At 53.2% G+C, this 22,866-nt stretch overlaps 1 protein-coding gene across 6 annotated transcripts in view; it reads right to left on the bottom strand.

Annotated features, from left to right (window-relative positions):
* The window catches only part of LOC145537521 (granulocyte-macrophage colony-stimulating factor receptor subunit alpha-like), a 29,597-nt gene extending 21,636 nt beyond the window's left edge, over window positions 1-7,961 (bottom strand). For 3 of the 6 annotated variants that reach the window (XM_081568211.1, XM_081568214.1, XM_081568217.1), the window contains exon 1: window positions 1,233-1,310. In XM_081568211.1, coding sequence (XP_081424337.1) covers window positions 1,233-1,302 — 70 coding nt within the window. In that variant the 5' untranslated portion in view covers window positions 1,303-1,310. Of the gene's footprint in view, window positions 1-1,232; window positions 1,311-5,092; window positions 5,321-7,358; window positions 7,440-7,694 lie in introns of those variants that run through there. The other 3 variants (XM_081568212.1, XM_081568215.1, XM_081568216.1) reach the window with 2 other exon arrangements.
* Between the last annotated feature and the right edge of the window lie 14,905 nt (window positions 7,962-22,866).

The raw sequence follows: 22,866 nt of genomic DNA, 5'->3' as shown, positions 1-22,866 counted from the left end.
ATCCACAAAGCCTGGCTGCAGAACCTTCCGGTCTCCGCAAGGGAGACCTGTCCCCTTGAGCCGTCACCCTCCACCCCTCGTCCCCCGAACCCCTCCGAACACGCTCCCACTTTCTGCCTCCGTGGAGTCGCCCGTGCTGCTTTGCTTCCTATAAGTGGATCGCGTTGTCCTTTGCTTTTTCACGCCCGCTTTCCCTTCTTGTTTTGGCGATCACCAGGCCGCGCTTTCTTTCCCCATTTAAAGATTTCAGTTTTACAACCGTGTCGGCTGGACGGAGGGGACCGGCACTGTCTCTCAGATTCAGGACACGCCCTGGGGAGGGGGCTGGGTGACTGGGAAGCGGGTCCAAGGGGGACCCTTGCATGAGCTTGCCCATGGAGCTCACCGTGGTTTTAGGCGTGCCAGGGAGTGCGTGAGTGAAAGTCTCTCAGTCTTGTCTGACTCTTTGCGATTCCCTGGACTGTATGGGATTCTCCAGGCCAGAATACAGGAGTGGGTTGCCTTTCCCTTCTCCAGGGGGTCTTCCCGGCCCAGGAATCGAACCAGGGTCTCCTGCATTGCAGGCGGGTTCTTTACCAACTGAGCTACACAAAACGCAATGCCAGCGTCCCAGGCAACACCTGTCACCCCGACGGGCCCCCATCACCGCAGCACACACAGCTGGCAAACCCAAGTCTCGTTCCAATCGCCACAGGCACGGGCTGTCCCGGGGGACTACGAAGTCTCCCACCCCAACCTGGCCAACTCCCTGGGGCTCATTCGGACCTGAAAACGCAGCGCCCGCACGCTACCCCTCACCGCTCACACTGTCCGCCAGGGCGCCCCGCGTCCGAAAGGTTTTTCAGTGCACACCTTCAGGTTACCGAGGCTTCCCAAGTGCTGCACGCGGTACAAAATTCACCTGCCCCTGCAGGAGACCCAGGCTTGACCCCTGGGTCAGGAAGATCCCCTGGAGGAGGGCACGGCCACCCACTCCAGGATTCTTACCTGGAGAATCCCACGGACAGAGGAGCTTGTCAGTGGGCTACAGTCCACGGGGTTGCAACGAGCCGGACACGACTGAAGTGACTTAGCACCCAGGACAGCACTTCTGTTCTGACCCACCTGGAGCATCAGCCGTCAAGGGCAGCAACAGAAGCAGGAAAATGACCCTTCCGAGGACCCCGAGGGTCAAGGGGGACCGGGTCACACCCCTCCCCTCCAGCACAGACCCCACGCGCGCGTCCGCCAACCTGCGTTCCCCATCGCTCGCTCTCCCGCGAGGCTTCCACGTCTGACCGCCCTGACGCCTCTCTTCCTCATCCGACAGTGACGGCCCGTGGACGGCACGACCAGACGCCTTCAGCTGTGTTCCTGTTTTCTCCTCCGCGATTCCCTCCCCTTGCCACGCCTGCCGCTAGCAGGAACTGGGACGGGTGGGTCCTGTGGGCTTCACACCCGCTCGCATCACTCGCGTGGAGGGGGTCGTCTTCTTAGAGCTGGACCCGACGCTTCACCAAGTCTTCTCAGAGCGGGTACCAGGCAGGGCTGGTCTCACTGACCACTTTCAATTTTTTTTTTTTCAATTTTATTTATTTCATTTTTTGACTGTGCTGTGGTTTTCTTTCTTTCTTTTTTCAAAGTTTATATAGAGTCTGTATTAATATTGCGTGGCAGAGTATTTTCCCCTCTCCGTAGGCAGAATGGAGGCACAAACAAATACATTCAGTAGCTGTTAAATTGCAACTGTCTAGCTGTGGTGCACAGGCTTCTCCCTGCGGTGGCTTTTCCCAGGGCTTTTCCCCGGGATTCAGGAGTTGTGATGCGTGGGCTTAGTACGTGGGATATTTCCCCTGATCGGGGATCGAACCCCTGTCTGCTGCACCGGCAGGAGGGTTCTTTACCACTGAGCCCACCAGGGAAGCCTCTCAGCAACCATTTTCATCATAAATGTGCAGAGGGTCGTCTTCCCAAGAACTGGACTGGATGGTCCCCCGAGTCCACTCAGATCAGGTACCAGATTGGTCATCGCTGACATGGAGACAGTCATCTTCCCTAGGGCTGGACCGGATGGTTCCCAGAGTCCACTCAGATCACGTATCAGATTGGTCATCACTGACATGGAAACAGTCATCTTCCCAAGAACTGGACCGGATGCTTCTCCGAGTCCACTCAGATCGGGTACCAGGTTGGTCATCACTGACGTGGAAACAGTCATCTTCCCAAGAACTGGACCGGATGGTTCCCAGAGTCCACTCAGATCACGTATCAGATTGGTCATCACTGACATGGAAACAGTCATCTTCCCAAGAACTGGACCGGATGCTTCTCCGAGTCCACTCAGATCGGGTACCAGGTTGGTCATCACTGACGTGGAAACAGTCATCTTCCCAAGAACTGGACCGGATGGTTCCCAGAGTCCACTCAGATCACGTATCAGATTGGTCATCACTGACATGGAAACAGTCATCTTCCCAAGAACTGGACCGGATGCTTCTCCGAGTCCACTCAGATCGGGTACCAGGTTGGTCATCACTGACGTGGAAACAGTCATCTTCCCAAGAACTGGACCAGATGCTTCCCCGAGTCTACTCAGATCACGTATGAGATTGGTCATCACTGACATGGAGACAGTCACCTTCCCTAGAGCTGGACTGGATGGTTCCCGAGTCTACTCAGGGTGGACACCACGGTGGATCTTCGTGTCTTCAGTAGAGAACAATTCCCCTCTTTGCTGACGCTCAGAACCAGCCCACTTCTGCTCACTTCAATGCATCAGATCTTTCCTGAGTTTCCCAGGCTGGTGTGTCTAGGCAAGCTTGATACACCCAGATGAAGGCAAATAACTCAGGATCCAGGTAAGTGATAGGCTGATGTTCCTCAGGATCCCTTCTTTTTTTTTTAATTAAATTTTTTTTACAGTTGCTTTACAATGTCGTCTTCGTTTCTGCTGTAAAGCAAATTGGATCAGCCATATGTACACATTATCAGCCATATGTATACATTATCAGCCATATGTATACATTTGTTGTTGTTCAGTTGCTCAGTCGTGTCCGGCTCTGTGCAACCCCATGGACCATACCACACCCACCCACCCATTGATTCATCCATCTATCCATCCATCCATCCATCCATCTATCCATCTATCCATCTATCCATCCATCCATACATACATACATGTATCCATCCATCCATCCATCCATCCATCTATCCATCCATCTATCCATCCATCCATACATACATACATGTATCCATCCATCCATCCATCTATCCATCCATACATACATACATGTATCCATCCATCCATCCATCTATCCATCTATCCATCCATCCATCCATCCATCCATCTATCCATCCATCCATACATACATACATGTATCCATCCATCCATCTATCCATCCATCCATCCATCCATCCATTGATCCATATATCTACCTATCTATCCATCCACCCATCCATCTATTCATCCATCCACGTATGCACCTGTGGCTGTGGTTCACAGACGGGGAGGACTTTACCCTCCGAGGGGACGTATAACAGCGTCTGGAGACGTTCCGGCTGTGACAGCGATGGGGGCAGGGGGTGGCCCTGGCGTGCGGTGGGGGGAGACCAGGGACACTCCCCCACGCCCCACACAGGGCCCAGGACGCCCCCCTCAGAGCCTCATCCAGCCCCAGACCTCAGTGGGCTGAGGCTGACCAGCTCAGCGCAGGCTCTCGGCGACAGCACCTCTGCCCTCTCTGCAGACACCAGCTCCTCCCCACCCCCTCCTCTGCCCGAATCCCACTGTTTCCGCCCGTCCCAGACTCTCCTCCGGGTCAGGGAAGAGCAGGGGTCCTGGGGAAGCAGGGGTCAGCGCCTCTTTCAGACAAAAACGGAGGTGTGGGCGGCAGGACCTCAGTGAGCCCGCGTGCAGGGGAGGCTGGAGCCCACGGAGTTATAACATCGATTTTCCCAGAAAAGAAACCAGACAGCGGGAGACGCGTTTCCAAACAACCAGTCAAGGTTTCTCAATTTCCTGACGGGCTGAGCGGGGGAGGGGGGCCTCACACTCAGGGCGGGGGATGGGACAGCTGGCTTCACTTCCGCCCAGGCTCCGGGGCAAAGATCTTCAGGCAACAGGAAGGCTTGCGCTGGTTTTTTTTCCTCTTTTTTTTTAGGTTTCATTTTATCTCTTATTATTATCATCGGCCATACAAGAGGACGAGATCTTAGTTCCCTGACCAGGAATCGAACCCAGAACCCCTCCTAAAGGGCAAGCTCCCAGTCTTAACCAGTGGACCGCCAGGGAAGCCCCCATCTTAGTGTTTTTTAATTGGAGTAGGAAAGTGCAGTGAAAATATTAGTTGCTCAGTCGTGTCCGACTCTCTGCGACCCCGTGGACTGTAGCCCCCTGCCAGGGTCCTCAGTCCGTGGGATTCTCCAGGCAAGAACCCTGGGGTGCGTTGCCATGCCCTCCTCCAGGGAATCTTTCCAATTCAGCGGTCGAACCCGGGTCTCCTGCACTGCAGGCAGATTATTTACCATGAGCCACCAGAGACGCCCAAAGGAAGTATAGCTGACTACTGATACTGTGTTAGTCTTAGCTGTACAGCAAAGTGATTCGGTAACATACATATATAGATAAATACACGTGTATTTTTTTCAGATCCATTTCCCCTATAGCTTATTACATGACGGTGAATATAGTTCCCTGTGCTACAGAGCAGGCCTTTGTTGTTTATTTATTTCATATATAGTCGTGTGAACCTGTGACTATCCAACTCCTATAGCTGTGAAAAGAAGAGAAGCGAAAAGCAAAGGAGAAAAGGAAAGATATTCCCATCTGAATGCAGAGTTCCAAAGAATAGCAAGGAGAGATAATAACGCCTTCCTCAGCGATCAATGCAAGGAAATAGAGCAAAACAACAGATTGGGAAAGACTAGAGATCTCTTCAAGAAAATTAGAGATACCAAAGGAACATTTCATGCAAAGATAGGCTTGATAAAGGACAGAAACGGTATGGACCTAACAGAAGCAGAAGATGTTAAGAAGAGGTGGCAAGAATACACAGAAGAACTGTACAAAAAAGATCTTCATGACCCAGATAATCACGATGGTGTGATCACTCACCTAGAGCCAGACATCCTGGAATGTGAAGTCCAGTGGGCCTTGGAAAGCATCACTACGAACAAAGCTAGCGGAGGGGATGGAATTCCCCTCCAAGCAACCTTGGAGTCCATCCACTGATGGGTAATAGAGAAGGTGTGGTCCACATATACAATGGAGTATTACTCAGCCATGAAAAAGAATGAAACGATGCCATTGGCAGCGATACAGATGTAAACAGAGATGATCATACTAGTGGAATAAGTCAGACAGAAAAAGACAAATATCATATGATATAGCTTATATGTGGAATCAAAAAAAAAAGACATAAATGAACTTACCTATGAAGCAGAAACAGACTCATAGACATACAGAACACACTTGTGGTTGCCAAGCGCTGATAAACCGGGAGTTTGGAATTTACAGATACCCACTGCTATATGCAAAATAGATAACATACAAGTACAGTGTGGGGAACCATACACAATGCCTTATATAAAATGTATAGAAGCAATGGTTTACTGTACAGGGAACAGTATTAAAATCCTGTAACAACGTTTACGTGAAGTCACTCGATCGTGTCCGACTCTCTGCAACCCCACGGACTGTAGCCCGCCAGGCTCCTCCGTCCATGGCATTCTCCAGGCAAGAGCACTGGAGTGGGCTGCCATTTCCTTTTCCAGGGGATCTTCCCAACCCAGGGATCGAACCGGGTCTCCCACAATTGCAGGCAGCCTCTTTACCGTGTGAGCCACCAGGGAAGCCTATAATGGAAAATAATCTGGAATATATATATATATATTTGTATTTATATATGCATATATATAATGCTTAAAGTCAGAAGACATAAGTAAGACCTACTCTTAAAAATTTAACACCGAGGCCTTCCTTGGTGGCTCAGTGGTAAAGAAACCGCTGCCAAAGCAGAGGAGACGGGTTCAATCCCTGGGCAGGGAAGATCCTACATGCCACAGAGTAACCTAGCACACGTGCCCCAAGCACTGAACCTGCGCTCTAGAGCCTGTGAGCTGCACCTAGAGGGACCCTGCGCACAGCAACAAAGACCCAGCCCAGCCAAAAATTACATTTATTAATGTTTAAAAGAAAACCCACCCTGGGAAGCAACCCAGCGTCCATCAACAGAGGAGTGGATAAAGAAGACACGGTCCGTATACACAGTGGAATATTACTCAGCCATGAAAAAGAATGAAATGATGCCGTTCGTAGCTACAGAGGTGGACCTAGAGCTGATCACACTAAGGGAAGTGAGTCAGGCAAAGTCAGGCAAACATCACATGGTATCACGTGGATATGAAATCTAAAATATGACACAAACGAACTTATCTCCGAATCAGACTCACAGACGTGCAGAACAGATTTGCGGTTGCAAGTCGGGGGTTGGGGGATGGGGTAAATTACGAGATGGGGATGGACGTATACACTATACGTATTTACTATACGTATTTACTATACGTAAAATAGATAACCAGCAAGGACCTCCTGTATACCACCGGGACTTCTAGTCAATATCTCATACGGGGGTGGTGGTTTAGTCTCTCAGTCGTGTCCGACTCTTTGCGACCCCTTGGACTGTAGCCCACCAGGCTCCTCTGTCCGTGGGATTCTCCAGGGAAGAATGCTGGAGTGGGTAGCCTACCCCTTCTCCAGGGGATCTTCCTGACCCAGGGATCGAACCGGGGTCTCCTGCATGGCAGGCAGATTCCTTACCGACTGAGCTACAAGGGAGCACAAGTATGTCGTATAAAATATGCGAAAGCAAGGATTTCCTTTATAACACAGGGAAATACGTTCATATCTTGCCATAACCTACAATGGAAAACAATTTGAAAAAAAATACATTATCTATAGAAAGCTGAAGGTCAGTAGACATAAGTAAGAGCCATTCTTAGAAAGGTAAGAGCTGGGACTTCCCTCCTGGTCCAGTGGCTAAAACTCTGAGCTCCCAGTGCAGGGAGCCTGGGTTCGATCCTTGGTTCAGGGAACTAGACCCCACAGGTAGCAACTAAAGATCAAAGAGCCCGCCTGCCACAACTAAGGCTTGGCACGGCCAAATAAACTAATACTGCAAAAATAAAAAATAGGTAAGACTCTGGCTTCCTCCCCTTCTGCCCTGCTTTGCAGAAAGAACAGAAAAGCCTCCACAGACATTAAAGACGTTACAGAAAGCTCGGAGAGCAACCCACAGGGGAAGGGAGGGTCAAACAAACATCACCCGGAGTAAACGCTGGGCGGAAGAAAGACGCGGAAGAATGCAGGGCACAGCATGCACCTTCAATGATAGCCAGGGGCGTCCCTGGTGGCTCAGTGGTAAACAATCCTCCTACCGGTGCAGGAGACACCGATTCATTCCCTGGTCCAGTGGAAAAAAAAAAAAACCCTCATTCCGTGAACCCCAACTACGCCCGCGCACCCCAACAAAGAGATTGCACACCACCACCCCCAGCCACCCCAACAAAGAGGTTGCACCCCAGGTTGCACACACCCCCAGCCACCCCACCCTGCCCGCCTCAACTAGAGAAAAGCCCGCGTGTGCAGCAACTGCAGACCCAGCGTTAGCCCAAAATACATCAGTGAAATGCTTAAAGGAACAAGGCGACCTCCTTACCTGCAGCCCCTGGAGACGCGTAGTCCAGGACTTAGTCTCGTGCTGGGCGGTCCCTCCACAGGGGACGGCCACCCCTGAGCTGCCCCCCGGGGAGACGTGCCTGGCCCATCATCTCGTCGCCCTGGAGCCTCCCGGGTGCTAGACTGCAGGCCCCGCGCCCCTCGCCGCCCCAGGCTCACGTCTCTGCCTCCTCTGTCCTCTGTGGAGGGCAGCTCTCCCGGAGGAAGGAATGGCCCCAGGCCGCACTTTGCTCGCCGGGAACGCGGCGACGGAGCACGCCTGCGCGCCTGCGCTAGTGTGCAAGGAGCGCTGCTGACCCCTACTGACCGAAACTTCCAGATTCCGTGCTGGCACCAGCCTTCACTGGGAGGACGGATGCTGAAGCTGCAGCAACTCCAGCCCTCTGGCCCCCTGATGCAAAGAACTGACTCGTTGGAAAAGACCCTGATGCTGGGAAAAGACTGAAGGCAGGAGGAGAAGGGGACGACAGAGGATGAGACGGTTGGATGGCATCACCGACTCGACGGACATCAGTTTGAGCAAGCTCTGGGAGATGGTGATGGACAGGGAGGCCTGGCGTGCTGCAGTCCAGGGGGTCGCAAAGAGTCAGACATGACTGAGAAACTGAACAGAAACTATTCTACCCACACTGACTAAAGCACCCTCCGCCTTCTGACTTAGCAAACCCTGAGCTGCCCCGAAAGCCTGTGCCCTCTGGTCCCGCCGGATGGAGCTGGGCAGGGTCAATCCCCACTCCAGGCTCTTTGAGCTGCTGAGGTAGCGGGAGTCTTGGTGCGGTTTGGAAGTTTTCGTCACTAGGGGTCAGTAGCGCTCTCTGCAAGCCCGATCCAGGCCAGCGGGCGTCCAAGGAGTTGCTGCCCTTGAACGGGGCCTCCCATAGGCACGAATATCAGAAACTCATCTTTGGCCAAGCAGGAGTGTTCTTAGGGCTGGGTGTAAGGAGCGTGGGGTTTCTATGAGCCCACTCACCCTGCTGAGACGGTAAAGAACCCACCTGCCAACGGAGGAGACGTGGGTTCGATCCCTGGGTCGGGAAGATCCCCTGCAGGAGGGCCTGGCAACCCACTCCAGTGTTCTTGCCTGGAGAATCCCAGGGACAGAGGAGCCTGGCGGGGGCTACAGCCCGCAGGGTTGTAAAGAGTCAGACACGACTGAGTGACTGAGTAAACAATACACTCCCACCCCCTGAGTGTGGGAGAGGTGTCACTGGGCGCAGGGGTCATGCTGGAATGGGGGAGTGGTTCTCAGAACGCCTACAACCCAGAGTCTCCTTCAAATGCAAAAGCTGTTCTTCTCTGCTTAGAGCAAGCTCAGGGAGTTGGCGATGGACCGGGAGGCCTGGCGTGCTGCAGTCCACGGGGTCGCACAGAGTCGGACACGACTGAGCCACTGAACTGACTGATTCTTCCCTGGGTTGCACTCTGATGCAAACACAGGAGACAAACCGTTGGCCTCTGGGTCCTCAGGTTTCCAAGCTCAGCCAGAGACCACCGCCCAGCCCCCCCAGGGACCGGTGTGAGACCACCTGAGGGCACAGACAGTGAAAGTGAAAGTGTCAGTCCCTCAGTCGTGTCTGACTCTGTGCGACCCCATGGACTGTAACCCGCCAGCCTCCTCTGTCCATGGGATTCTCCAGGCCAGAATTCTGGAGTGAGTCGCCATTCCCTCCTCCAGGGGATCTTCCCTTGCAGGGGTTGAACCGCATCTCCTGCATTGCAGGCAGATTTCCCCCTGAGCCACCAGGGAAGCACAGAGTCAGTCACAAAGAAGTCCCGACCAAATGGAGCCCGGGCCACCCACTGTGCACCACCCCCACCCCCAAGGAAGCCTCCTTTTTTTAAAAAAAAAAAATTATTTATTTTTTACTTGAAGCATAATTGCTTTACAGAATTTTGCTGTTTTCCGTCAAACATCAACACGAATCAGCCGTAGGTGTACCCACATCCCCTCCTGCTTTATTCAGATTTTTTTTTCTTCCACACCAGGCAACTCGTCCCCGCCCATCCGAGCCGAAGGCAGAAATAACTGCAGATCTTTTTTTCCAGGTGGTTGCAGAACCAGCTCACTCACATTTTTTTTTTTTTTTTTAAATTTAAACAGCAGATTAGCGTGCTTATCTGCCGGGCTTATCTCCATTGTTGCTGCAGTTTCGGAAACCCCCTCCCAACCCCCAGGAGCTTCTGTTCCTGGAAAAAATTTAAAAAAACAAGGTAATTGGTGGGGAGAGGTTAGATGCAGGAGAGATTGGGGCAGGGGCGGGGTGGGGTCGTTGCTCTCTGCCTCTCGGAGGTGAGAGGGCATCTGGAAGCGCCCGGCTCTGCCCGGGGTCTGCGTGACCCCCCCAAGGCCCCGGCTTGATCTCTCCGGGCACTGATGTGTGTTCGCTGTTGTTTTTCCCGGCCGTGTGTGTGTCTCATTTGTGCATCTTGTCCAACGATTAGGATGTGAGTCTGAGGGAGCTCCGGGAGTTGGAGATGGACAGGGAGGCCTGGCGCGCTGCAGCCCATGGGGTCGCAGAGAGTCGGACGCGGCTGAGCGACTGGACTGTGTCTCTCTCTCTCTCTCAAGGACCGGGAGAAGAGATAAGTTTTCAGTGCTCTTGCACTTTCCTGCTCAGATCTGTTGTGTACTGGCAGCTTTAGGGTCACTGGATTTCTGAGGACACCCAGGCTCACTCCAGGGACACCCCCCTCCCACTCAGCCCAGCTTCCCATCTCCCACCCAAGAGACCCTCTAGTCACCCGGGCTTTCTACACTCACCCCCAGAGACCCCCACTCCTTCCAGATTTCTGTGGCTGATCTCAGAGACCCTTGGGCTCACCCCACACTTCCACCAATCACCTCTGACATCCCCATTCACCCCAAATTTCCATCTCACCCTAGACATCCTCACTCACCCCAGATTGCCACCACTCACCCTAAAGACCCCGATTCACCCCACATTGGTATCCATCACCCGGGGAGTAACCCCACTCACTCCAAATTCCTTTTGGTGGTGTAGTCACTAAGTTGTGTCCGACTCTCTGCGACCCATGGGACTGTAGCCTGCCAGGCTCCTCTGTCCATGGGATTCTCCAGGCAAGAACCTGGAGTGGGTAACCATTCCCTTCTCCATTCCTTCACCCAGACACCCTGCACTCACTTCAAACGTCCATCGTTCATTCCAGATCTGAGCCCTCCCCGTTTGCCCTAAATTTCCATCCATCACCCCCAGAGAACCATCCTCAGTCACCCCAAATTTCCATCCCTCATCCCTCAAGAACCTTAAGATCACCCCAGATTCTTCACCACTCTGCCCAAAGACTTCTGCAAGACCATCCCCGATTTCTATCAACCACCGCAGAGACCCCAGAATCACCCCCGATTTTTCCACCCCTCAGACACAGTCCCTGAGCCTCGATGACAAGTCCCAGGACAGGAAAGACAGGGTCCCTCACGGGGAGGGGGTCTGTGTCAGCAACTCAGCGTCTGCTTGAGCAACCTGCCTCCACCTCAGGGCTTCATTAAACAGCCCCGGGGTTTGTAGAGGAGCCTGGTGGGCTACCGTCCATGGGGACGCAAGCAGTCGGACACGTCTGAGCGAGCAAGCACATGCCACACACAGGTCTTAGAGGGCCTGCGTGATGCCATCTCTCGATCCATAGATGAATTCGGCTACCTTTCTAAGGGCTGTGTTGCTGTTTAGCAGCTAAATCGTGTCTAACTCTTGTGCCAACCCATGGACTGCAGCCCGCCAGGCTCCTCCGACCATGGGATTCTCCAGGCAAGGATACTGGAGTGGGTTGCCATGCCCTCCTCCAGGGGATCTTCCCGCCCCAGGGATCAAACCCAGGTCTCACGCACTGCAGGCCGATTCTTTACCGTCTGAGTCACTACGGAAGCTCTAAATTTTAGGTGCTTCACTCTGGTGAATAACCCAGGCATTTAGCGCTTCATTTCTACTTACCGTCATCTGCAGGGAGCTTGCAAGTGCCTGTCAGCTCACTAGCCCTGCAAAGAGTCCCAGGACCAAGCCAGACAGGGCGGTGTGTAGGTTGGGGTTGGGAGCCGGGGCGGGGAGTAGGTGATGGACTTTCGGGGGGAAGGGAAGGACACAGCCACCCAGTGTTTTTTTCCAAGCCTGGAGTGCAAAAGTTCGAAGGGTCGCCCGGGAATTCCTGAAAACCCTCTCTCAGTACACAGACGGAGCCCTCTCTGAGTGCTTTTAAAGGTTACAAAAGCTGGTTTCCCAAAAAGTCAGCCTCAGTCAGCAGCGACTCCCTGGAGGGCTATTTCCTGGGGTAAAATATCCACTTTCAACTTATTTTATAGTTACTGAATCTCGGGCTGGAATTTCAATCACTGATATACAAGAAAATGGAAATGTATCCCGCAGTACATGTGTCGTGAAGAAGGGCTTATGTGTAATTTTTTTTTGTCCGCGCTTATAATGCTACCGAAGCAGGCAGGAAGGCACAGGGCTAACTGGGCTCTGGAGCTGCTAGGAACGTGCTTCGCACTGTTGGAGGAATATTCTGGGTGTCCCAGCCGCCAACTCAGGAAGAAGGAAAGACACACGTCGTGATCACAGCAACAGCAAAGGAAAAAAGTGTGACTTTCTGGGAAAAGGATCGTGAAGTTTTCAGGCAGTTTAGAGCATCAGACTTTTCACTTGTGGGGGCAGGCCCGACTTTGTGTCGACAATTCGGTGACGGGTGTCTTTTTTTTTCCTTTAAATTATAGTTGAGAGTCCCTTTTGGACTGCAAGGAGATCTGACCAGTCCTCGCTAAAGGAAGCCAGTCCTGAATATTCATTGGAAGGACTGATGCTGAAGCTGAAACTCCAATCCTTTGGCCACCTGATGGGAAGAGCTGACTCATTTGAAAAGACCCCGATGCTGGGAAAGATTGAGGGCGGGAGGAGAAGGGGGTGACAGAGGATGAGACGGTTGGATGGCATCACCGACTCGATGGACATGAATCTGAGCAAACCGCAGGAGATGGTGATGGACTGGGAGGCCTGGTGTACTACAGTCCATGGGGTCACAAAGAGTCGGACACGACTGAGCAGCTGAACAACAGCTCCATAGTACATTTACAATGTTGTGCTAATGTCTGCTGTATAACAAACGATTCATATATACATATATATATATGTGCATATATATATATACTTTTTCATATTCTTTTCCTTTGTGGTTTATCATAGGATATTATAGGTCCCTGTGCTCTACAGTAAGATCTTGTTGATTATCCATCCTATATATACATATATATATATATATATATTTATATAATAGTCTGACCTGTTCCCTTCTCCAGGGCATCTTCCCGACCCAGGAGTAGAACCCAAGCCTCCCGAATTGCAGGCGGATTCTTTACTGCCTGAGCCACCAGGGAAGCCCAGGTTTGCAGCTGCTAACCCCTAAACTCCCAACACTTCCCTCTCCTGTCTTCCGGGGAGGTGACAACTTTCAGGAAAGTAGTGGACGTTGTGCAGGGAAAGTGAACATGAGCTTGAAACAGACCAGCAGCCAGGGGCATGTTTTGAAAAGCCTGCGGGTTCCCAGATACCCCACCGCCCAGGAACGGGGTCTGAAGCTCTGACGGGCAGGCTGCTGGGTTTGAGTCTGCCGTATCTTCCCACGGACCGACCAGCTTTGGGCTCCTGTCTCTGCAACCTCACATGGGCTCCTGGTGCAATGCCACCCCCAGCCCCCGCTCATGTGCCCGTGAGTCAGGACCGTGGGTGGCAGGGGATATTTGTAGAAATCACTCCGCTGGGCATGATCCGCGACCACGGAGTTAGACGTGGCCGCGACTCCAGAGCAGGTGACACACGCCCACGCATGCACACAGCTGCACCCCCACCCGGTGCCCCATGGCCAGTCCTCGGAGGCACATCTGCCGCAAAGGGGAAGTAGGGGACACGGACAGTGAGCTAGAAAGACCCCGTGGCTTACGCAGGACATGTGCATGCTGAGTCACTTCAGGCGTATCTGATTCTCTGCGACCCGGTGGACTGCAGCCCGCCAGGCTCCTCTGTCCACAGGATGCTCCAGGCAAGGATCCCGGAGTGAGTTACCATGCCCTCCTCCAGGGGATCTTCCCCACCCAAGGATCGAACCCGCATCTCCTGTGTCTCCTGTATCGGCAGGCGGGTTCTTTACCACAAGTGCCTCCTGGGAAGCCCACGTAAGCTCTGTGCCAAACAAAAGGACGAACTTTAGACACGGCAGGCCATGGAAGGTCACCCTTCTGCTGTTTTACAAACTACGGAGATGTTAGAGTTGCTGGCTTTTCCTACTGTTGGTCTTTTCCTTCTGTGTTTGGGTCCTTTGCCTGAAACAGGGACTTACCAGGTGGCTCAGCGGTAAAGATACCTGCCTGCCAATACACGAGACCTACGTTCGATCCTTGGGTCGGGAAGATCCCCTGGAGAGGGGCATGGCAACCCACTCCAGGATTCCTGCCTGGAGAATCCCATGGACAGAGGAGCCTGGCGGGCTGCAGTCAGGGGGTCACCCAGAGTCGGACGCGACTCAGAGACTAAACAACAAGATTAATGACGTCAGGCACATATGTACCTGGGTATTCAGAGCATCGCTCTCATCACACACTGATAGCCATCAGTGTGTCAGTGAACATATATCGATGTCAATCTAACGGGCGTGGCATGCCGGACCGACGGTGGCTGTTAATACCAGGGGAAACTCGCCGTGTGGGGGAAAGGACGCGAATGGGGAAGCCCTGTACTTCCCTCTCAAGTTGGCTGCAAACGTAAAAGTGCTCTAAAAATACAGTCTATACGGAAGAGAAAGACGCCCCCTCTGGGGGCTCCCTCCGCCCCCTTCCCCCTTGTGACCATGAATCCGCTGGGCTACTGTCTGCAGCGCGTCCAGAGAACACGTAAGTGTTCCTCCTGCGTGTTACCGATCGGGGCGGGGTTGGGGGCAGGGAGAGACGGCAGAGGTGCGAGTCTGGTTCCTTCCAGAGGAAGCACATTTGCTGTTTTTGCTGTTGAGTCACCAAGTCCCATCTCAGTCTCTGAGATCCCGTGGACTGCAGCCCACCAGGCTTCCCTGTCCTTCACCATCTCCCGGAGCTTGCTGAAACTCATGCCCATTGAGTCGGTGATGCCAGCCAACCATCTCATCCTCTGTCGTCCCCTTCTCCTCCCGCCTTCAATCTTTCCCAGCATCAGGGTCTTCTCCAATGAGACAGTTCTTCGCATCAGATGGCCAAACTATTGGAACTTCAGCCTCAGTCCTTCCAAAGAATATTCAGGGTGGGTTTCCTTTAGGATGGACTGGTTGGATCTCCTTATAGCCCATGTGAAGGAGCCCAACTTTGAGGAGGCGTGAGGTGACCTAGGATGCCACATCCAGAGAGCATGGCAGGAAAAAAAAGAAAGAGATCCTGCATCTTGTCAGTCACCCCTCCACACCTGGAACCCCTCTTTCTCTTTGCCAGTTCTCCGCTTGGCTAACCCAGAACTCTGAAAGTGAGTGAAGTCTCTCAGTCGTGTCCGACTCCTTGTTACCCCGTGGACTATAGCCCGCCAGGCTCCTCCGTCCATGGAATTTTCCAGGCAGGAATACTGGAGTGGGTTGCCATTTCCTTCTCCAGGGATCTTCCCGACCCAGCAATTGAACCTGGGTCTCCCACATTGCAGGCGGATTCTTTATCATCTGAGCTACCGGGGAAGCCCTGACTCTAAAGATCATGCTTAATACAGCTTGACTTTTTTTTTCTTTAGTATTTGTTTATTGTCGATGTTTGAGAGAAAGCAACAAAATTCTGTAAGGCGGTTAAAAGTGAAGTGAAGGTCACTCAGTCGTGTCCGACTCTTTGTGACCCCATGGACTATACACTCCCTGGAATTCTCCAGGCCAGAATACTGGAGTGGGTAGCCGTTCCCTTCTCCAGGGGGGTCTTCCCAACCCAGGGATGGAACCCAGGTCTCCAGCATTGCAGATGGATTCTTTACCGGCTGAGCCACCAGGGAAGCCCAAAGCAGTTAATCTTCAATTAAAAAAATACAGGTTTATCTTTACTCGTCTGCGTCGGAGCTCACTTTTGGCACTGACGCTCTTCACTCGGGCGCGAGGGGAGTTGGGTCGTCTCGACGTGCCGGCTGCCTTGCTCCAGCATGAGGGATCCTAGTTCCCCGCCCAGGGATGGAGTTAGGCGGGAGAGAGGTGTGTGCTGGGACTGCAAAGCGGTTGACGCACCCACACACACCCTCGAAGCTGCAGCCCCGCCCGGCTCCCCACGGCCGGTTCCGAGACACGGCTGCCACAAAGGGGAAGCGGTGGACAGGGAAAGCGAGGTGCATCCCTTGCAGGGCAAAGCGGGGTTCTTAACCACCGGCCCACCAGGGAAATTCCAGTGTACAGATTTCTTGGGGGGGTGCGGCGGAAAATAACAGATTCCCTTTCAGGGTGTTCTCATCGAATAGTGCTGGCTGGTCAACCCCACTTCAGGACCGCTTTCTGGTTCGCTTCTTCCAGGAGCTGCTGTGAGTCCTTCCGTCTTGCTGGATATCCATCTCTCCCCTTCCACCTGCTTCTTCTAAGCCTCCTGCCTTACTAGGGCTCCTCCAGGCCAAAGGGGCTCCACGGGCTACTTCTCAGCTGTGGGATTCGAATACGCCACACCCAAAAGATGACATTTTTTGTGTGTCAAGATTGTTTTAAGCTGAAGCCCTTTGAACTGCAACAGACGCAGGGGGAGAAAAAAAGTCTTCTTGGAGCTTCCCTATCTGATCAAAAGCAGCAATTTCTGAGAAATAGCGCTCCATGAATACCTCTGCAGGGTGGGTGTGCTCCCAGGTGGGAGAAGACTGTAAAAACCCCCACCCCCAACCCCCAAATTCCATCTCCAGGGCAATTTTGCAGCCGTGAAGGAGGTGGAAAATTCACTCTTGTCTGTGTAAACAAATGGTGTCACACTCTCTCGTCTCCTGTTTGTTCTGGTGCCTAAAAGCGGTTTGCTTTCCCCTGAGTGGGCTTCACCCACCTCCCCATCACCTGCTGAGTTAGGCATGCTGTTGCTGGTCAGTCACTCAGTCACGTCCGAATCTTTTGCGACCCCATGGACCGCAGCCCACCAGGCTCCTCCGTCCGTGGGATTTCTCAGCCAAGAATACTGGAGTGGGTCGCCGTTGTCTTCTCCAGGGGATCTTCCCAACACACGGATCAAACCTGCACGTCCCGCATTGGCAGGCAGATTCTTCGCCACTGAGCCACCTGGGAAGCCCAAGTTAGCTACACAAACCCCAAACTCTCACCATTCCTTGGAATTACTCATCACCGAATTTCCCCGCCCCCCGCCCCCATGTATGCATGCTGAACATGTAAACTCTGCTTTCTTCTTTCCTACAAACCCATCTTCTGTCTATTTAATTTGCAGGGGCACAGGGACAGAATCTAAGAGGACAGAGGGAAAAGATTTTTTTTTTTTTCTTTTTCCCTTCCTTCCCCTTCTTGGATCTTTCCATCTCTGAAAGAGCCAATCCTCTTTCTTAGCCCAGAATCTTACAGAACTGTGTTTCACTCGTGCCTGCCCGTGCAGTGCCCTTTCTCCGACGCACTTGTACCCTTTCCATCATTACGGTTTGGGCACCCGAAGGAAGTGTGTGGAGGGTCGCCCAGCCTCTTGAATCTGACACGATATCAGGCTACTGAAGAGTCTTGGAGCTCAGCAAAGAAGGAGGCTCCTTTGACCTGGAAATCAAGGTAGCATTTGCCACCCTCAGCTATCTGAATGGGGCTCCCACGGAGATGGGTTTTTCCGTGCGGTCAGAGGACAGGCCAGGTTGTAGGGAACAGGTGGACTTTCGGTCCGTTGCAGCCACTTGGACACCAGACAGAAGGTCCAAGCTTACGGCTTCGGTGGCACCTGTGTGAGCTTCCCGGCTTGGTCGTGGCACAGCACCACAGGCAGGGTGGCTGGAAACAGCAGAAATGTATCGTCTGGAAGTTCTGGGAGCCAGGAGTCCAAAATCAAAGCGTCAGCAGGGTGGGTTCCATGCGCTTAAGAGGTTGTGTACCCGGCGGAGGGAGGCCCCAGAGCTTAACGTTGTAACGGTCTGGCCAAGACAGTTAAGAGGTTGTCTTTTCTCTGCCTTGAGATGTAGGCATTGTGCACTGGCCCGGGTTTGATCCCCGGGTCGGGAAGATCCCCTGGAGGAGGGCATGGCAACCCACTCCAGTATTCTTGCCTGGAGAATCCCACGGATAGAGGAGCCTGGCGGGCTACAGTCCATGCGGTCACAAAAGAGTTTGACACCAATGAGGGACTGACACAGCATGGTCTACCCGTCAGTCCTGAAAGAAATCAACCCTGGATACTCATTGGAAGGACTGATGCTGAAGCTGAAACTCCAACACTCTGGCCACCTGATGCGGAGAGCTGACTCATTGGAAAACACTGTGATGCTGGGAAAGATTGAAGGTGGGAGGAGAAGGGGACGACAGAGGATGAGATGGCGGGATGGCATCACCGACTCGATGGAAGTGAGTTTGAGCCAGCTCCGGGAGTTGGTGATGGACAGGGAGGCCTGGCGTGCTGCCGTCCGCGGGGTCGCACGGAGTCAGGCACAGCCTGGCGACTGAAAAGCAGCAACAAGTATGGTCTGCGTGGTGCAGACCCCCTGTGGCCCCTGCGTTCCACTCTTGCACCGCCTGAAGCCAATCCCTCCTTTTCCAAGGTTCTTGATCGCCACCTCTGCCCGTCTTCCAATCTCTCTCCAAACAGGTGAAGCAGGAGAGAGCTTCCCACAGCCTCCGTGCTGCACAGAGCGGCCTCTGCCCCCCGCCGGGGCGGGGAAACCCTCCTGTTATGTAACACTTCTCACCGGAGTGTCAGACCCGACAGATGGATCTGATAGCAAACCACTGCGGGGCTGGCGGTACGGGGCTGGCCTGTGAGAGCTGGCCGCGGAACATCCACCGGGGCTGGGCAGGTTCAAAAAACGAGGCGGCCGGAGGAGAGATAAGAGGCCGTGTCACGCCGCACGTTCTGACAGAGCGACCTGTGGCTGGAGGCTTTGACGTCGAAGGCGGCGGAACCATCCTCGCAGTCGGGCTTTGTCACCGTGAGCCCATCTTATCTTGAACTCATGCAAGACTCGACTGTCTTTCTTTGGAAGGCACGCTGAGTCTTATCGAACAGACATCCGTACGGGTGTGAATTCATATTTTGGTTTTTTTTTAATGTTTTTTTCTGTTTGACTGCGCTGGCTGTTCATTGCTGCTCGCCGGGTTTCTCTAGTTAAAGTGAGTGGGGCTGTGGGGGGGCTACTCTCTAGTCGTGGTGAGAAGGCTTCTCCCTGCAGTGCATTCTCTTGTTTCCAAACACGGGCTCTCAGGCGTGTGGGCTCAGGAGCTGTGGCACAGGGCTGAGTAGTTGCAGCTTTGACGCTTAGTTGCTCCGGTGGGTGTGGTATCCACCCCCACCTCCTCCCCCCCCACCCCAGACCGGAGATCGATGATCGATGGAATGTCCCCTGCACTGAAAGGCAAATATTTTGTTTTTTTCAGGGAGAGGAAACACTATTTTATGTAAACGAAAAGAAAGTGTGAAAGGGGTAGTTGCTCAGTCGCATCTGACTCTTTGGGACCCCGTGGACGGTAGCCCTCCCGGCTCCTCTGTCCGTGGGATTCTCCAGGCAAGAATACTAGGGTGGGTTGCCATTGCCTCCTGCAAGAAGGCAGATTCTTAACCCCTGGAGCAGCAGGGAAGCCCGGCTGTGAATTCTTTACAGCTCCTCCCGAGGATGCTCTGTGCATCTGGAGTCTGGGCTGGCTCATGACTGGGTTTGGCCGGAGGATGACAGCCGAAGTGACCAGACCCTCGGGAAGGTGGACCGTCAAATCAAGTCTCCCAGCCGGTGAAGAGACCCCTCAAGCTGTCGGGTTACTTGTCAAGCTCAGCGGCCGTGTGTGTGTGTGTGAGTGTGTGTGTGTGTGTGTGTGTGAAGGTGCTGAAACATTCCCCTGCACTCAAGCCTCCCCTTGCGCGTGGTCCCACCCAGCCCCGAGCAGAACTTCCCAGGCGCTCCCACCCTGTCAATCAGGACACATGACCGGCCACTGCTCACAGATGCCTCCAACTGTCTTGGCATCACAAGACACATCCACAGCCCACCCAAGTCATCCCCACGTATGCAGGAGTGCGGCCACGCCCGCGAGACAGAAAGGCTGACGTTTCTAGCTCCGCTGGGACAACCACGTCTTCCCACCTCCGTCCTGCCTCTCTTGGCTTGCTGACTCAGTCCCTGCGCCTGACCGGGTGGAAGAAATGCGCGGTAGGAATCCTATCGGTTTGTGGTTTTGCGTGCAATGCGGGGGGCGTGGGGAAGGAGGTTCCCGGGAGGGGCGGTGTGTCATCCGCATGAGAGGTGACGCCGGTGGTCTTCGGGATTCGCGTGGACTGAGCGTTTCCATCCTGGACTCTGGAAGGGAGCCGGGGAAGTTCCGGGCGGGGAGTGGGGAGGTTTGCTTGATTATTTTCGGCCGCCCTCTCCTCCGGGTTTATGTCCTCTTGAAGAGCAAGACCAGAGAAAGTAAGAGGTTCTTGGGTAGTCCACTGAGACTGCAGAAGCCCAGGCGTTAACATGTCCAGGACACGGTCTCTCTCTTATGATTTCCCAGGAGACGCTGGAGGACATCGTGGATTCTGAACTTCCTTTGTTCTCCCTTTGTTCCCTCAAAGGACAAACGGACCCCAGGGAGTCTGGGAGACTCTGCCTTTGGGAAGCACGCATCTCTGGTCTCGTGAAACACTCATCTCCCCAGATTCCCAGTCCCGCCCAGGAAAGCAGCACCTTGGTCTTGCTGCACCCTGTGACCTCACACCGCCCCGGGCACCTCTCCCTGGGCTTTTTTCCCTTTTCAGGTTAAAATGTCTGAAATGAAAATTTCCTGGAGGGCTAGGTGGAGCCCCGGAGAAGGGCTTGAAGCTCCAGCTTCTCTGGAGGAGGCATGAGGCAGGGAGGAGGGAGGTGGGGCGTGGGGTGGTGGGCACAGACGTCCGGGCACCTTTCAGTCTCACGGCTGGTGGCGGAGGGGTTGCTCCCAGCGTGCGGTGGGGGGTCCCCAGGGACTCTGCTGCACACCCGCAGGACCCAGGACGCCCCGCCTCAGAGAGTCGTCCAGCCCCCGGCGTCAGCACTGCTGAGGCTGAGAAACCCTGAACTGGCGTCACTCTCTAATCACATATGTATCCTCTCTACGCATGCATCCATCCGTCCATCCATCCCTCCACACATCCGTGAGAGTGAGGCTGGGAAATCCTGACCTACGTGAGGACGGTGTAATTGTCCATCTGCTTATGCTCTCTCTCTCTATCCACTCACTCCAGCTATCTTCTTATTAAACCTGTCTTCTTATTCTATTTATCTACCTAGTTATTCTCTCTGTCTACTGAGTCTGTTCGTCTGCTTATTCTATGCATCTAGTTATTCTGTCTGTGTATCTGCTTACTCTACGTACTTATTCTTGAGAGTCCCTTGGACGGCAAGGAGATCCAACCAGTCCATCCTGAAGGAAATCAGTCCTGAATATTCCTTGGAAGGACTGATGTTGAAGCTGAAACTCCAATCCTTTGGCCACCTGATGTGAAGAGCTGATTCATTCGAAAAGACCCTGATGCTGGGAAAGATTGAAGGTGGGAGGAGAAGGGGACGACAGAGGATCAGGTGGTTGGATGGCATCACCGACTCGATGGACATGAGTTTCAGCAAGCTCCGGGAGTTGGTGATGGACAGGGAGGCCTGGCCTGCTGCAGTCCATGGGGTCGCAAAGAGTCGGACACGACTGAGTGACTGAACTGAAATGAACTTATTCTATCTACCTACCTACTTATTCTGTCTACTTGTTCTATCTACTTGTTCTGTCTATTTACTTATTCTATTTATCTATCTATCTACTTACTCTACACCTGGATTTTAGCCCAGAGACCACAGTGTTGAGCCTCTCACGTCCAGAAGGATGGTCATGGCTGAAGCACCCCTAGTCTGGAGCCAGGAAGACCTGAATCTCAGCCTGCATCGCAATGAACAATTTGAGGTCCATCAGCCAGGGTTCAATCCCTGTGTCAGGAAGATCCCCTGGAGGAGGGCATGGCAACCCACTCCAGTGTTCTTGCCTGGAGAATCCCATGGACAGAGGAGCCGGGTGGGCTACCGTCCAGGGGGTTGCAGAGAGTCAGACACGACTGGAGTGACTTGACATGCCTGCACGCGTGCAGCCGCTGTTAGCTTCTGGAAAAGTCAGGTTCTAACTCTGAAATGCTTCTAACTCACTTTGTCCATGGCTCACAGATTCCATCAGTGGGTATCTGTGAAAGGGGTTGGTAGTTTTTTTCTTTTTTTTTTTCCCAATTTGTCTTAAATTTATTTCTTTGGCAGCACTGGGTCTCAGTTTCAACATGTTGGGTCTTTTGCTGCGGCCCACACCGTCTTTAGCTCTGGCGCATCGGCTTAGTTGCCCCAAGGCACGTAGAAGCTTAGCTTGCAACCAGGGATTGAAACTGTGTTCCCTGCGTTGGAAGGTGGATTCTTAACCCCTGGACCGCCAGGGAGGTCCTAGAGCTTTGCAGGTTTTTTTTTAACATGATTTTACAAGGAAGGTTATCATGCTGGGTGTTATTTTTAGTAAGAGTTGAAGAGAGTCGGGTACGACATTGACTGAACGATAACACAGGCTCCCAGGAGTGCTTCTGGATGCAGATGTGAGTTATTGTCCAGTCACTCAGCCGTGTCCAGCTCTTTGCCACCCCACGGACTGCAGCACACCAGGCCTCCCTGTCCATCACCATCTCCAGGAACTTGCTCAAACTCCTGTCCATTGAGTGGGTGATGCCATCCAAGCGTCTCACCCTCTGTCGTCCCCTTCTCCTCCTGCCCTCAATCTTTCCCAGCATCGGGGTCTTTTCCAGTGAGTCAGCTCTTCGCATCAGGTGGCCAAAGCATTGGAGCTTTCACTGTCAGTCCTTCCGATGAATGTTCAGGTTTGATTTCCTTTAGGATGGACTGGTTTTATGACCTGAGGGGGTGGGGGTTAGTCGGCACCTGATGGTCAGCCCAGGCTTTGTCCTGCAGGGCAAAGCCCACTGATATATCGCCCTGATAACCTCTGGGAAGTGATTCTCCATTGAGACCCTG

Source organism: Giraffa tippelskirchi, chromosome Y (genome assembly GCF_054371585.1).
Source record: "Giraffa tippelskirchi isolate mGirTip1 chromosome Y, T2T-mGirTip1v1.2.pri, whole genome shotgun sequence".
Taxonomy (NCBI): Eukaryota; Metazoa; Chordata; class Mammalia; order Artiodactyla; family Giraffidae; genus Giraffa; species Giraffa tippelskirchi.
This window is presented reverse-complemented; position numbering and strand designations above follow the sequence as displayed.